Source organism: Neofelis nebulosa, chromosome 14, assembly GCF_028018385.1.
Source record: "Neofelis nebulosa isolate mNeoNeb1 chromosome 14, mNeoNeb1.pri, whole genome shotgun sequence".
In the NCBI taxonomy this organism is placed as follows: Eukaryota; Metazoa; Chordata; class Mammalia; order Carnivora; family Felidae; genus Neofelis; species Neofelis nebulosa.
This window is the reverse complement of record NC_080795.1, coordinates 57,746,330-57,761,411: the sequence shown is the minus strand read 5'-3', so window position 1 is coordinate 57,761,411 and position 15,082 is coordinate 57,746,330. Positions and strand designations below refer to the sequence as shown.

The following is a 15,082-nucleotide window of genomic DNA, read 5'->3' as shown; positions in this document are numbered from 1 at the left end:
AGTATGGCTACTCCAGCTTTCTTTTGACTTCCAGTAGCATGATAGATCGTTCTCCATCCCCTCCCTTTCAATCTGAAGGTGTCCTCAGGTCTAAAATGAGTCTCTTGTAGACAGCAAATAGATGGGTCCTGTTTTTTTTTTATCCGTTCTGATACCCTATGTCTTTTGGTTGGCTCATTTAATCCATTTACATTCAGTGTTATTATAGACAGATATGGGTTTAGAGTCATTGTGATGTCCGTAGGTTTCATGCTTGTAGCGATGTCTCTGGTACTTTGTCTCACAGGATCCCCCTTAGGATCTCTTGTAGGGCTGGTTTAGTGGTGACAAATTCCTTCAGTTTTTGTTTGTTTGGGAAAGCCTTTATCTCTCCTTCTATTCTAAATGACAGACTTGCTGGATAAAGGATTCTCGGCTGCATTTTTTTTCTGTTCATCACATTGAAGATCTCCTGCCATTCCTTTCTGGCCTGCCAAATCTCAGTAGACAGATCTGTCATGAGTCTTATCTGTCTCCCTTTATGTGTTAGAGCATGTTTATCCCTAGCCGCTCTCAGAATTCTCTTTATCCTTGTATTTTGCCAGTTTCACTATGATATGTTGTGCAGAAGATTGATTCAAGTTATGTCTGAAAGGAGTTCTCTGTGCCTCTTGGATTTCAATGCCTTTTTCCTTCCCCAGATCTGGGAAGTTCTCAGCTATTATTTCTTCAAGTACACCTTCAGCACCTTTCCCTCTGTCTTCCTCCTCTGGAATCCCAATTATGTGTACATTATTTTGTTTAATTATGACACTTAGTTCTCTAAGTCTCCCCTCATAGTCCTGGATTTCTTTATCTTTTTTTCAGCTTCTTCTTTTTCCATAATTTTATCTTCTAATTCACCTATTGTCTCCTCTGCCTCTTCAATCCAAGCTGTGGTCGCCTCCATTTTATTTTGCAGCTCATTTATTGCATTTTAGCTCCTCCTGACTGTTTCTTAGTCCCTTGATCTCTGTAGTAATAGATTTTCTGCTGTCCTCTATACTTTTTTCAAGCCCAGCAATTAATTTTATGACTATTATTTTAAATTCATTTTCTGCTATCTTGCTTAAATCATTTTTGATCAGTTCGTTAGCTGTTGCTACTTCCTGGAGTTTCTTTTGAGGAGAATTCTTCTGTTTCATCATTTTGGATAGTCCCTGGGGTGGTGTGGAACTGCAGGGCACTTCCCCTGTGCTGTCTGGAGTAACTTGTGTTGGTGGGCGGGGCTGCAGTCAGACCTGATGTCTGCCCCCAGCCCACTGCTGGTGCCAAGTCAGACTGGTGTGTACCTTATCTTCCCCTCTCCCAGGGGCAGGACTCACCATGGAGTGGTGTGGCCTCTGTCTGGGCTACTTGCACACTTCCAGGCTTGTGCTGCTTCAAGGGTGTCTGGTGTCTTAGCCAGGGTGGATCCGCAAGGTGCACAGGGGCGGGAGGGGCAGGCTCCGCTAGCTTTGCCTTTGGTGGTCTGCTTTAGGAGGGTCCCTGTGACACCGAGAGGGAGGCAGACCTGTCGGAGGGATGGATCTGCAGAAGCACAGCATTGGGTGTTTGTGCGGTGCAAGCAAGCTCGTGAGGGGAACTGGTTCCCTTTGGGATTTTGGCTGGGGGATGGGCGAGGTAGATGGCGGTGGCGAGCGCCTTTGTTCCCCGCCAAGCTGAGTTCTGTTGTCTGGGGCTCAACAACTCTCCCTCCCGTTGTCCTTTAGCCCTCCTGCTCTTAGAGGAGAGCTGTTGACTTATAACCTTCCAGATGTTAAGTCCCTCTGGCTGTCAGAACACACTCCCTCCGGCCCCTCCGCTTTTGCAAGCCAGACTCGGGGGCTCTGGCTTGCCGGGTGGGCTGGTTGCCCCTCCACTGCCCTGGCACCCTCCCCCCAGTCCATGAAGCGTGCACCACCTCTCCGCCCTTCCTACCCTCTTCTGCGGGCCTCTCGTCTATGCTTGGCTCCAGAGAGTCTGTTCTGCTAGTCTTCTGGCAGTTTTCTGGGTAAATTAGGCAGATGTGGGTGGAATCTAAGCGATTAGCAGGACACGGTGAGCCCAGGGTCCTCCTACACCGCCATCTCATATTTTTTGTACCTCATTTGCCACTGTCTGAAATTATCTTATTGATTTATTTATGTTACCTTCTTTATTTTCATTTTGCAAGATTATGGATCTTCTTTGTCTTATTTACTACCGTATTTACTACTATACCCTTAGTATCAGGTGTTTATCTTATAGTAAGTGCTCAGTAAGTAACTGTTGAATGCACTTAGTCTCTTCATTACAGACAGATGATTCTCACCGACATTATGCTAGAACAAATGCATATATGCTTACCTTCAAATGACCATGGTGATATGACATAGCGATAATGAGTTATGCTTAGGAAATATCTCCTTTAGTATTTAAGAAGTTAATTATCTAAATTAATTTGATGGAATCTTTCTAGGCAGCATTTAATCTCAATCCTCCATTTGCAAGATGTCCTGATAACATGAAATATGGTGACGAAATCTCTACGTGCGTTTACCTGCTTGTTCCATAAGACATAAACAAAACCATATTGTGTACATTATCTTCAAATAATGTGAGATACTAGAGGGAGAGATGCTGTGGTGCCCTTGCTTTCTGGTTTGGTGTCTTGTCTTACCTACAGTGATGCTTCATAAACTGACACATTGAGACTGTCAGGAATGTCTTCTTAAGTCGTCCTGTTAAATTACCATTATTTGCTCCATCTCTGCATTATGCCGCTGGCTACTGCAGCTCTTTATTCCCACCTTTCTCAGTTGCTGAAGGTGAATTCAGGTTACAAACTATATAGTTCTATAGTAGCTTATTACTTGCCTTTCCTGTACTCTATTGCTGAAATTATCTTTGCTGTCCCTGGGAAAGATGGGAAGTTTATCCTTTTTATTGTCTGCTTCATCTTCTTTCCTCTCTGACTTTTCTTGATGTCCTTGTTGAGTTGTTTCTCATTTAGTGGATCTTCTAAGGGCCTCTCTCCAAACTCTGTACTTTAATGTGTTGCAACCATCCATGTATTATGGTCTCATTATACTTAGAAATGTGTACAACCTGTCAAAAATAATTTAAACTTTCCCTAATGGGTATTTATGGGCACTGAATCAAGGAATTGAAGAGAACCAAATTGTAAATCAAAATCTGTCATGGAACATGCTATTCTCTTGAAAATATAATTGTATCACATATAAATACTTTTTCATTGAATCGCTTTTGAACCAAACCAACCAACAAGCAAACAAAAATAAACATCACCTGGAAAATTTTGAGAGTAAAGAAGTAAAACCTTAAAATTTGAGTCTTAAAATTACACAAGTATATTACCTGCATATTTTTTTGCTAAATTCAGATATAAAAAAAAGAAGCCAGTTGTGCCAATAAGCAGAATCACCCCTCTGAAAAGAGAAAATAGGGCCTTAATAGGGAAACATTAAAGAAGATGCATTCCAAAGCAGGACAGATGAGAAATCTATGTGATAGAACCCATCTTGTTCATGTTAGAATCAAGAGCATCAGATTACACAGTGACATTGCCAAGAGCATTCTATATACCTTTGCATATACCTGGGCCCACAATGATTCATTAAAGTTTAATTCAGGGGCACCTGGGTGTCTCAGTTGGTTAAAGGCTGGACTCTCGATTCTGGCTCAGGTCATGATCTCACGGTCCATGGGATTGCACTAACAGTGCAGAGCCTGCTTGGGATTCTCTCTTTCTCTCCCCCACCCTCTCCACCCCCTACCCCCTCAAAATAAATAAACGTTAAAAAAAGATGTATTCATATTTCTATGCATGGAAGATAGTTATCCACAAAAAGTGATGGCTAATTCCCAAACATCTTGGGAAAGATGGGTTTTGGGGAGAAATGAGAGATGGTGTGGGATAAAGGGTCCTTGCATCACCATTTATACACCTCGCCACTGAATAATGTGTACAAAGCCTATTTAATGTCCCCCTAGTGGTTCCCAAGAATGAATGCCTGCAAAGTACTGAGAGAAGAGCTGTAATCAACCCCCCCACCCCAACACACACACACACACACACACACACACACACACACACACGTACACACGTACACACGCACAAGCTGTTTTGTCTTCTGATGAAGAAAAGTGAAGGCTTTGAAGAATAATAAAGATAAATCATATACTGGTTATTAGGAAACCTTAATGAAGACCTCTTCTTCACTAGGTAGTAGTCTTGCTTTTTGAGAATCTTTTACCTTGGTTTTATAGCACACACCTAGGATTTAAATGACTAGGTATATGAGGGTAATATCCCTTCATCAAATGAAATGAGAAACTGCTACTCTGGAAGTCTTCAAAAGATAGAGAGCAAGAGAGTTACTTCATATGTTGACCATGACCAGTATCTGGGGCATAGTTTCAAAGTTTTGTTTTGAGCACCCTGTGTAAGGAAACTATGAAATGGTACCATTGTGACTATATATATGGAGAATAAATACACATTTAAAATACAATCTGTTTTCTATCAATTGGGGCAGACCTCTGATGTATTATAGAAGTATATGTTATAATGAAAGCTAATCATGAAAATTTATAGTATTGTAAAATCCCATTAAATGAGTGCTTGCCCTGTGAAAAGAAATTGGGAAATTTGCCATCAAATGTAAATTATTGAAAATATATTAGGTGGAAAAAGTATATCTATTTTCTAACTATGCTGTATCAATATGTACTTGGGGAGCATAATGACCAGCACCATTAGCTCAGCCTCCATTATGTTTATTATTACCTAGGCAATACATTTAGGTGAATCAAAAATCATACCCAGTTCACAGTTTATTTTGTTAATAAACGTGGCCTGCTTAGAACAGCACATGTTTGGAATGACACTGTTCGATGATTGACTTTCCAATACATAAAATAACTATTTTATGCCGAAACAGTTAAAAATGCAAAGTTATAGATATTGGTTACAGGTGGACATTTTTGGGGGTCCTAATTCAGTGAAAACATTTACTGCTGAAAAGTTTTTAACGATTTTTTGTTGTTGTTGTCTTCCGTAACTCAGGTTATCTGGAATGAATATACCACCACCAATTATCAGCAACAAAAATTGGCTCAGACTGCATTTTGTTACAGACAGCAATCACCGATATCGTGGATTTAGTGCTCCATATCAAGGTACATTTAATGAATACCTTTGCCTCTTTTGATTTGTGAAATGATTTTGGTATATACAGCTGCATTTTGCGATAGAAGCAAAATATCTTGTGCCTTACTAAATGGTAATTTGAATAAGCCAAAATGGTCATTCACTTGGTGAGGCAACAATGTGATAATAACTAAATTACAATAGAAAAGTTAGTTGGTTTTTATAGCACAGTGTTCTAAATGAAGAGTATTACGACCTCTAAAAAGTAGTATGTAACAGTTATAATGTTTTCCTTTAATAAAGTGCTTCAGCAATCGGACATGCTTCCTAAATCTGCACCACAGAACACTGCAGAAAACCTGAAGTTGTGAATAGGCTCTCCATCAAATGAAATCCATTTTCATATACAGTGTTTGCTATTGCTAGTTTAATAAAGCTTGTTAGGATTATTATCCTAACAATTTTTATTAGCAGGCATAATTTTGAATGAGTGAGATACAGTATTTGATGTAGTAGCTTGAAAACACTCTTGGTTTAGAACAAAATTGTTATGAATATGGAGTGTTAATGAAAATTTGACTTCTATAATGTTTAGTAATATTATGTAGGTTTAGTGTACTTTATCTTCAGACTACTTATGTAAATAAATCATTTCATTCTCAGTAGTGTATCAGCTACTGTTAATGGAATCGTGAGCAGTGCCCCAGTTACATTTTTCCATTTATCTGTTTTTTTGTTTTTGTTTTTGTTTTGTTTTTTTAATGCTTTCCTTTTTAGTAGTCTTAAGTCTTAGGCACTTTCAACTTTAATATGGTGACTTGAGGCAGCTTAGAGTTAATACCTAAAATGTTATTAGGCCACATACTGTTTTCTGGAATACAAATTTCAACACTTAATTTATATTTTGAAGACCAGTAACCTAGCTATAGCTGTCCTATCAATAGGATTTCTGACAATAGTAGTAACAGATTAATGTCATTGGTATTTTGACATTTATAATAATATATTGGATATCACTGTAATAAAAATCCCAATGATAATAACTTAGAAGTAAATATTTTAGGCAAGACCCACTGTAGAAAAATCTATAATTTCTATTGCTAATGTAGTTAATTTGAATGGAAGCATGGATGCAAATATGTTCTCAAGTCTATGTATTTCTCATAATAGAATACATTAATCATTATAAAATACTGTATTTTAAAATTGAAAATTAAATATGCATAGAAAATTATTTTTATATATTTTATTAAAAATAACTGTCCAGGGCATAGAAACTTGAATCTTACCAATTTCGGTCAGTGTCACTTTAAATTTGAAATAATATTTTGCTGCATTTCCAATTTCAATTTCTAAATTTGTTGCGTACTTAGGGAATCAGAGGAAGTGTTTATTGAAAAAACAATAATATTGTGGAGCCTCTTTATCTCTGGGTTGACCCCTTCCTTTGTGGAGTTTTCCAGCCACATGATTTTATGTCTCTAATTCCCCCTCAGCAATGACTAAAGCAGATGGCACAGCAGAAATTCAAAAGACTATCATCTTTGACTCACGTGGTGATCTTTTCTACTAGATTCATGAAATCTTTCAGTCAGATGGTCCTCTTCCTTATCTGAATAGAAATAAGGTAGCAATTATTTCATATTTATGTGTACAACCTGGAGGAAAAAAATGATCTCCTTTCTCAAAAATGAAAGGGTACTTTTTATTTGCTTGATGTTCACGAAACTGGTATCTTTAGATAGCGTTGTTTTGCATTATAAGGCAATGGTGCAAAGCTGCCAGTAGATTTGTGTATTTAATTATTTTCAGTATTCTACTCGCTGATCTTACATTGACTTTAATAGTGCCTTCAGATTCAATTTGATTTTCTAGCGTTGCCTATCTAGCTTCAGGACCAAATAAGAACATAACAATGAATTCACTGTAGTAAAATAGAAAGCAAGTGTTTTAGGGGGTATGACTTTTCTTTCTATTTTCTGCAGGAAAAAAGAGCTCAAAAGAGGGTGATTTTTGGTGTAATCTGTATCTATAAAATATAGAAGAAATAAAGTGGTCTAAGAAAATGGAAGCTCTGATTTTATATGATCATGGAAAAGTTTATAATATAAAAACCCACCTTTACATAGATCCTGTTAAAACTTTCCTGATTTAGGCCTGATTATGTCCAAATATTATTTTACCTAGACAACATAAATTCAGCTAAAGCAATTATTGAAATTATAAGCAAATAAAGAAATTTGGACTAAAAAGTAAATAATAAGCTAACTTAGATAGCTGTAAAATTCATAATTCTGACATGCTGAAATACACGCCCTAGCAAGAAACAGTAATCATGCTAATTTACATTGTACCACGCTACCATTTAATTTTAGCAGTATCTAGATTAAAATCAATTAAAGAGAAAAAAATTATGGAATGTACTGTACGAAAGTCACAGCCAGGTCTCCATGAGGTATGGTTTCTTAGCATTTACTTACTTTTGAGAGACAGAGAAACAGAGCATGAGCAGGAGAGCGGCAGAGAGAGAGGAAAACACAGAATCTGAAGCAGGCTCCAGGCTCTGAGCTATCAGCACAGATCCTGACGTGGGGCTCAAACTCAGGAACCTTTGAGATCATGACCTGAGCTGAAGTCGGTCACTTAACCGACTGAACCGCCCGGGTGCCCCTAGTGGTGTACTCAATACTTACTGAGTACTTAATGATTATTATTGAGCTGTCTGTTTAAATTCATTTAATGTTTTATTGAAACTCTAGGTTTCCGAAGACTGATTATTTTCCTGACGGCATTTCTGTTTAACCTGTGTTCTTTATAAAATATCATGAAAAGTAACTGCAAGCTTATTAAAGGTTCCTGAATGAATGGCATTGGTGTTTTATAATGTGTCCCATAATGGAGTCACACTGACATGCTTTCCTCAAAAGAGCCTCCTTTAAATTGTGTTAGAAGCCAGCTTCATGATTGGTTTAGATGTTATAATTTAAATAGGGTTAAGTAGAGGTTGTGGATAACACACTAATAAATGCAGTTCTGTTCTAACTCAAAAAAACTAAGAAAAGACTTGATTTAAATAAAATGCCTTTGATATGCAAATAGCTTATGCCTCCCCAGATCCCACACTGAATATTGTCCACTTCTATCTAAAATAAACAAACAATCTCTTTTTTCCCCCTCTGAGTTTATTTATATTGGAAAACCCTTCTTTGAAAACTCTATTATTATCTCTACTGTGGTTTTAAATTTTTTCCTCTTTAATTTTCAACTCTCCCCCCCCAAAAAAAACTCGTTTCAGTTTCATTTCACTATATTAGTTTTTATTTTGTAAATTCTTGCTTTATTCAAGTTTCATTAAAACTCTTCTAATGAGAACTTGGATGTGCTTCTTCACATGTAAGTGGTGTAACTTTTCTTTAACTGTGGTGTTTGGAAGTTCTCATATTTATTTATTGAAACCTCCATAGCATTGTCATTTGTTTTTAATTAAAAACCTGAAATCTTTTTATTTTCCATTTCTGTGAATATGAGCATGTGTTCTTATTTTCTAAATTGGAACTAGATTTTCAGATGACACTCAATTGTCCAGTCCAGAAAACTGTACCTCTAGATGATGTTTATTTAAAAGTATTATTTTTTTTATCCATAAGTCTCAATTATTCAAGTATGAAATACTATTACGACACTTTTCCTTTTAAGTTGTTCAGCATATCTAATTTTTTAATGTGCAAAGATTCTGTAGCTATAGATATTCACTAAATTGTCTTTGGCATGTAAGTTTAGGAATTACAACAATATAATCAATTCCAAATATCCAAATATATGAATTTTTCTATATTATAGATTGGCAAAGTTTTCTAAATTCTTACAGATTTTATCACATTTTTAATTTACCCCTTTTTCCCATAATTTTGTTTATTTGATTCTTCTTATGCAGGTTAATATTTTATAGATACTTATTTCCATTTTAACAAAGATACATCTATAGTAATACAGTATATATTTTTTTCAATGTTTTGTTGTTTTTTTTATTTTTTTTTATTTTTGGGACAGAGAGAGACAGAGCATGAACGGGGGAGGGGCAGAGAGAGAGGGAGACACAGAATCGGAAACAGGCTCCAGGCTCTGAGCCATCAGCCCAGAGCCTGACGCGGGGCTCGAACTCACGGACCGCGAGATCGTGACCTGGCTGAAGTCGGACGCTTAACCGACTGCACCACCCAGGCGCCCCTATAGTAATACAGTATATTTTAACGTTATGAGGTAAAATACTTTATTATATCATTTCTCAAAGAGTTGTCACCATTTTGGGATCAGCTGTGTGTCTTTTTGGTGACAAAAACATAATGAATGAGGCTTTCAAATTGTATTGAAAATGCACTGCCATAAACCTCAGTTACACAGAGGCCCGTGGCATTTTAGACACACATAATTTAAGTGAAAAACAACTTTCAAATGGTACTCCATTTTTTAAGATTTGGAAATGTTTTGACATAAATGTGAGTGCAGAGTTATTGAACAAAGATAAATAAGATTATCAGGGATCCAGGATAGTATGTCAGGAAAAAAATAGACTTAGAATCAGAAGATAAGGGTTGAATTGTGAGGTACCTAATCGCTGTCTGAGTTGTGTGAGCCTTGGTTTCTCCATCAGTTAAAAAAAAAAGTCACGCTTGTCAGACACATAATTATTGTGCAAATCGAAGTGTATTAAGATTTCTATGAGCAAAAGCCAGACATGCAGTAAACAAAGGTTCTTCAGTGGAAATAAATAATCAACCACATGAAATGGATGAGAAACACACTTTCTAACCAAGAAGTAGAAATAGTTTATTTTAACAATTGTGATCAAACATAAATTTGAATCCAGGAAACACATGTAAAATGAAAAATGCTACGTTTTTTTTTTTTTTTTTAATTTTTTTTTCAACGTTTTTTATTTTTATTTTTGGATAGAGAGAGACAGAGCATGAACGGGGGAGGGGCAGAGAGAGAGAGGGAGACACAGAATCGGAAACAGGCTCCAGGCTCCGAGCCATCAGCCCAGAGCCTGACGCGGGGCTCGAACTCACGGACCGCGAGATCGTGACCTGGCTGAAGTCGGACGCTTAACCGACTGCGCCACCCAGGCGCCCCGAAAAATGCTACGTTTTATAAGCACATGTCTAAATTTCTCCAGCGAAAAAAGCACTTTTCTTTAGAACTCAATTTTAAAATGTGACTTAAAAAGATGAGGAGAAGCAGTTTCCTCTTTACAACATAATTATTAAAATAATATAGTTCACATTTAAAAATGGAGCATAACATCAAAGCAATCTGTTTAATATATTTCTTTCTAATTTTGCTAAAGCATCAGTTTCTTGTGGAACCTTTATATATCCTTTTTTAATAAAGCACAGGGAATCATTTGTGATCACAAACTCCTCGAATTTGATCACCATCAGTGAGAGTCTTCTTATTTCAAGGTTGGAGGTGAGAGTGTGACATAGTAAGAGAAGATCAAAACTTTTGGTTTGGATAGTTTCAGTGTAAGTAGTTTACTGTAATAGGAATGTTGGACAGGGACAGTTAAGTGACTTTCCTGGTGAAGACAATGAACAGGGCTTTTTAGCACAATTCAAGAAGTTATACACACACACACACATGCACACACACACACACACACGCACATCTATGTATGTACATATGTTTTATAGTAGGTATTTTTTTAGTGCATAAGTGAAAAATTCATAAACTATGTTTGAATTATCTCAATCCCTTTTTCATATATTAGATGAAATGCATTAGTTTAAGCTTAGGAAGTAAATTATTTATGTTCATTTAGTGAGTTTTGAGAGAGTAAGATGTTGAGTTTCATTGGTGAAGTGTTTGAGAATAACTTCTAATCCTATACATTATTTCCTTTTGATTTTATTATGAACATCACTTTTTTTCTCTTCAAGTCTCCTTCATTGCTAAATAATTACTTTCATCTGGAAATTCTTTTTGTTCTTTTAAATTTTATTGTGAGTTTCCTAAAAAAAAACCTTCTTTTATTTCTTGCTTTATAAACTTGTCTGGTCTATAGAGTTCATTGTTGTAATTAGTACAATGTTTACACAGCCAGCAGAGATAATGAAGATATTTAATAGTCAAAATGGCGAAATAACCATTGGTCTGTCTAAAAGAACCATTAAAAACTCTCTGATAGTATTTTCCCCTGTGATGTAAATGCATGTTTTATAGTCCCTGCCAATATAACATTTAAGTCCTTTTACTGCATTAGTCGATAATGATAGAATTGAATTCTTCCATAACTAACTTTATATAAGTTTTCATTCCCATCCTTAAAACTAATTTTCCAATCTTCTTATATATCCCCAGGCCAAAATTCTGTTCAGAAATTATGGGTGTGTTTGACAATAAGCTGGTTAATTGTCATTTCATTTCAAATTTCTCAAACGTAGACATTTTGCTGTGAAACACAACTTATGAATTCAAGTAAAGCATTGTATATAAGAAACACAATGTTAGTGACTAATTTTTGCTTAACTTTAGTCAAACATAAGCATTTCTAGCAAAATACTTTTATCTTGCTAAACATTTTAACATTTATGAATTAAAATTAAGCCATATGCCTGACTGTATTTAGAGTTGGACCATAGTTTTAATATATAAAATGAGATTTTAGATATAAAGTAGAATATTAGGAATAATATTTCCTTTATCCCACCTTGCTGTTTTATAGTCCTTTCATTCTGGTTGTGAGTTAACTATATGCATTAACATGGAGACTACTTAGAATTATTGATGGTCATCATTTATGAGAAAATATTTTGGAAACATTACATTCAGATTCTGAATAAGAGAATCACTTAAAAACAGGTGATAAATGGTTTTTATGCAAAGTACAGCCAGAAAATTGAAAGAGAAAGGACATGTGTGCTTAAGAAATAGTCACAGAAATAAGCATATTAAAGATTATATGGAGATTGTTATAAAATTTTCATTATTTTCTAAGGAATTGAATCAATCTTGATAACATTGATATGAGAATGACTTACAGTGGAGGAAAATATCGTAGTTGTTATTTTAAAGAAATATCTTTAATGCTTACATTTGCTAAGTGTTCTTTCCTAAGCCAGTATTTCTATTGATTCTTTAAAAAAAATTTTAATGCTTAAAAAAATCTTTACTGTTTGCTAAGTGTTCTTTTTTAGGCTGTTGCTTAATCCATTTATATAAATCCTTTGTTGATATACTTTAAAAAGTGAAAGGCAAATTATATTAACCTTATGTTACAATCTCATGGAATTTGTGAGAATCCAGAAATATCTTAGTAAAATGATTGTGACTTAGATTACTATTTTTAAATACAACAACTACTATAAATAGGAGATAATTGTCAAATATCCAATTGTAATATGAGTAATACTTTCTAAAACATATAGTAGGTTTAAAATATAGTGCTTGATAACTATCAAACTGAAAAAAAATCATTTTGGTATAACATTTTAATGTGGCTCATACTTTCCTGCAAACAATAGAATAAATTTGCCAATCTTTTCTAGGAAAAATGTCTCTCTTGTGTTAACTCACCTTCCTTGGGGCAAAGCTCAAACTTTTAGGGATTGGATCACCCTCTTCTTTTTTAAAGAAAACTTTTAGATATAAGTGATAGCCTATGAGCCCTCATAGTGATGGGACGGAATAGACTACTCTTGCTCTCAATCATAAATAGGATCCAGTTTCAGTGGAGATGTCACTTCTTGGTACTTTAGAATCCTGTAGACATCTGCTGGTGTCCACGAGGCAACTCAAGGCATGCTGTTTAAGCTTGGTCAGTTGTCTACTTTCTGACCCTACTCCATGGCACCTTGTGCGGGGTCTTCCCGTCTACTCTTTAGCTAAAGCTCTTTAAACCTCATTTTCTACTATACATTCCTTTTCTTTTTTTCCTTTACTGAGCAAGGCTCTGTGTTAACTCATTCATACCTATCTGCCACCCAGCATCCATCCATTGATAAAGTATAAAATTACCCACTTGTTGGACACATTTTACCCTGGTGCTCTGCTGAATCTGGGTATGTCTCTAAGGGGCTTACATTTTTCTATAAGTCAGTGCTGCAAGATTTCAGAATTAATCTCTAGTAAATGTAGCTTAACAAATTTATATAGGTTCTTGTACTATCTCTAACTAACCTCCATCCTCCGTGAGAGTTTTTACAGAAAAAGGCAGCTTAGGCTTTCTGTTCCTATTGGATGGCAGGAAAGCTATTCTTTTTTTTTTTTTTTTCTACATCATGTCCTGAGTTTTCACTAATCATGGATTTTATAAAGCTCTATTAACTAGGTCTTCCAGGTTTGCCTCTTGATCTGAGAGGGGAACAATTTGAAATTTATGTTTCATAATCTCTTTCACCATAATAGAACTCTCAAGACTAATATCTAGCTATGAACTTTAGAAATATAATATTTAGTCAAAGTTTTATAAGACTTCTCTTAAATCAAAGTGATCCAAAGGATTCAAAGAATGAAGAAAATCCACAGTATCAAGATTAATATATTTTAGATTTAATATAAAATTATCTAGATTTAGATTTAAACAGTTTAGATTTTTGAAATAGTCTATTAAGTTCAAAATTAATCTCCTCAAAGAAATATACATATTATATTTCCTACATAAGTCTAAAAATATTCTGTACTGATTTCTGTGCTGTTATTTAAGCTATATTTACAATTGCAAATTGATTAAAAAATATGTAAGTCTATAATTGCTATCTTTATTATCCCAACCAACTCTGGACTAGTTATTTTAGTTAATGTAATTTCTATCAAGTATTCAAAACTTTTATAATGTAATGAATTCATGAATAATATTTTTTGTCTATAATTGTTTGACTCTCTTGTATTTCAAAGTACATCTGGTAGATTACCAAAATTGCCATCATTTTATGGTAGTACCTCATGGTGATCAAATATTGTTCTACTTAGTATTCATTTGTATATACATATATATGATAGAGTTTTACTCCCATTAAGAATTCTTAGAGTTGCCTGGGAGGTTCAGTAGTTTAAATGACCAACTTCAGCTCATGTCATGATCTCGCAGTTTGTGACTTTGAGCCCCACGTTGGGCTCTGTGCTGGCAGCTCAGAGCCTGGAGCCTGCTTTAGATTCTGTGTCTCCCTCTCTCTCTGCCCCTCCCCTGCTTGCAATCTGTCTCTGTCTCTCAAAAATAAATAAACATTAAATTAAAAAAAAAATTCTTAAGTGCTAACATTTATTGTCTCTAGTGAGGGCAATTTTGTTACATCACCTAAGCATGAATATGTAACAAAAGATAATTGATTAAGTTGGTGTTTAACAAACAAAATTCAGTGTTTTATAAATTCTGTTGCAATGACAAGTATATTGAACAGGTAATTTTGTGTTTAGTAATGATTCAATAATTGCACAAGATGGCCTCCAAAGGGCTTCAATCAAGTACAAAAATACAGGGAATCAAACACACTGTATATGATTGATTCTTCCATGTTGGCATGAAAAATGGAGTCTGAAGCAACACTTGTGGACCTTACATTCATTTTATAGGCAGTTTTACTCTGCCATTCAAAAATAAGGTCATAAAATTAAAATTCCTAGACTTTTTAAATTCAAATTCACAGATATCCAGAAATAGTAAAAGGTAATTTAAACAAATTTCCTTCAAATGATAAAGATAATACTATGATTTTCCTGAAGTGTAGAGTTATATGGCAATGGTGGTCACACAGGGGTCAATTTGGGAGTCCACAACGCTCCAGAAACACTGGGTTAAAGAAATTTATGTTGAGTTTTTTTTTAATTTAAGCAAATAAGACCTTTCAGGCTTATATAGGACCTGGTCTTCCTCAAGGCACACTTTGGGAAATGATTCTATAAGGTATGGAAGGAGGGATTGGCTTCATGTGA

The 15,082-nt window shown here is 35.2% G+C and overlaps 1 protein-coding gene across 6 annotated transcripts in view; it reads left to right on the top strand.

Moving 5' to 3' along the window:
• CSMD3 (CUB and Sushi multiple domains 3) overlaps nucleotides 1-15,082 on the top strand; it is a 1,263,431-nt gene that overhangs the window by 465,879 nt on the left and 782,470 nt on the right. For all 6 annotated transcript variants that reach the window (XM_058698868.1, XM_058698869.1, XM_058698867.1 and 3 more), the window contains exon 6: nucleotides 5,069-5,181. In XM_058698868.1, coding sequence (XP_058554851.1) covers nucleotides 5,069-5,181 — 113 coding nt within the window. The remainder of the gene's footprint in view (nucleotides 1-5,068; nucleotides 5,182-15,082) is intronic.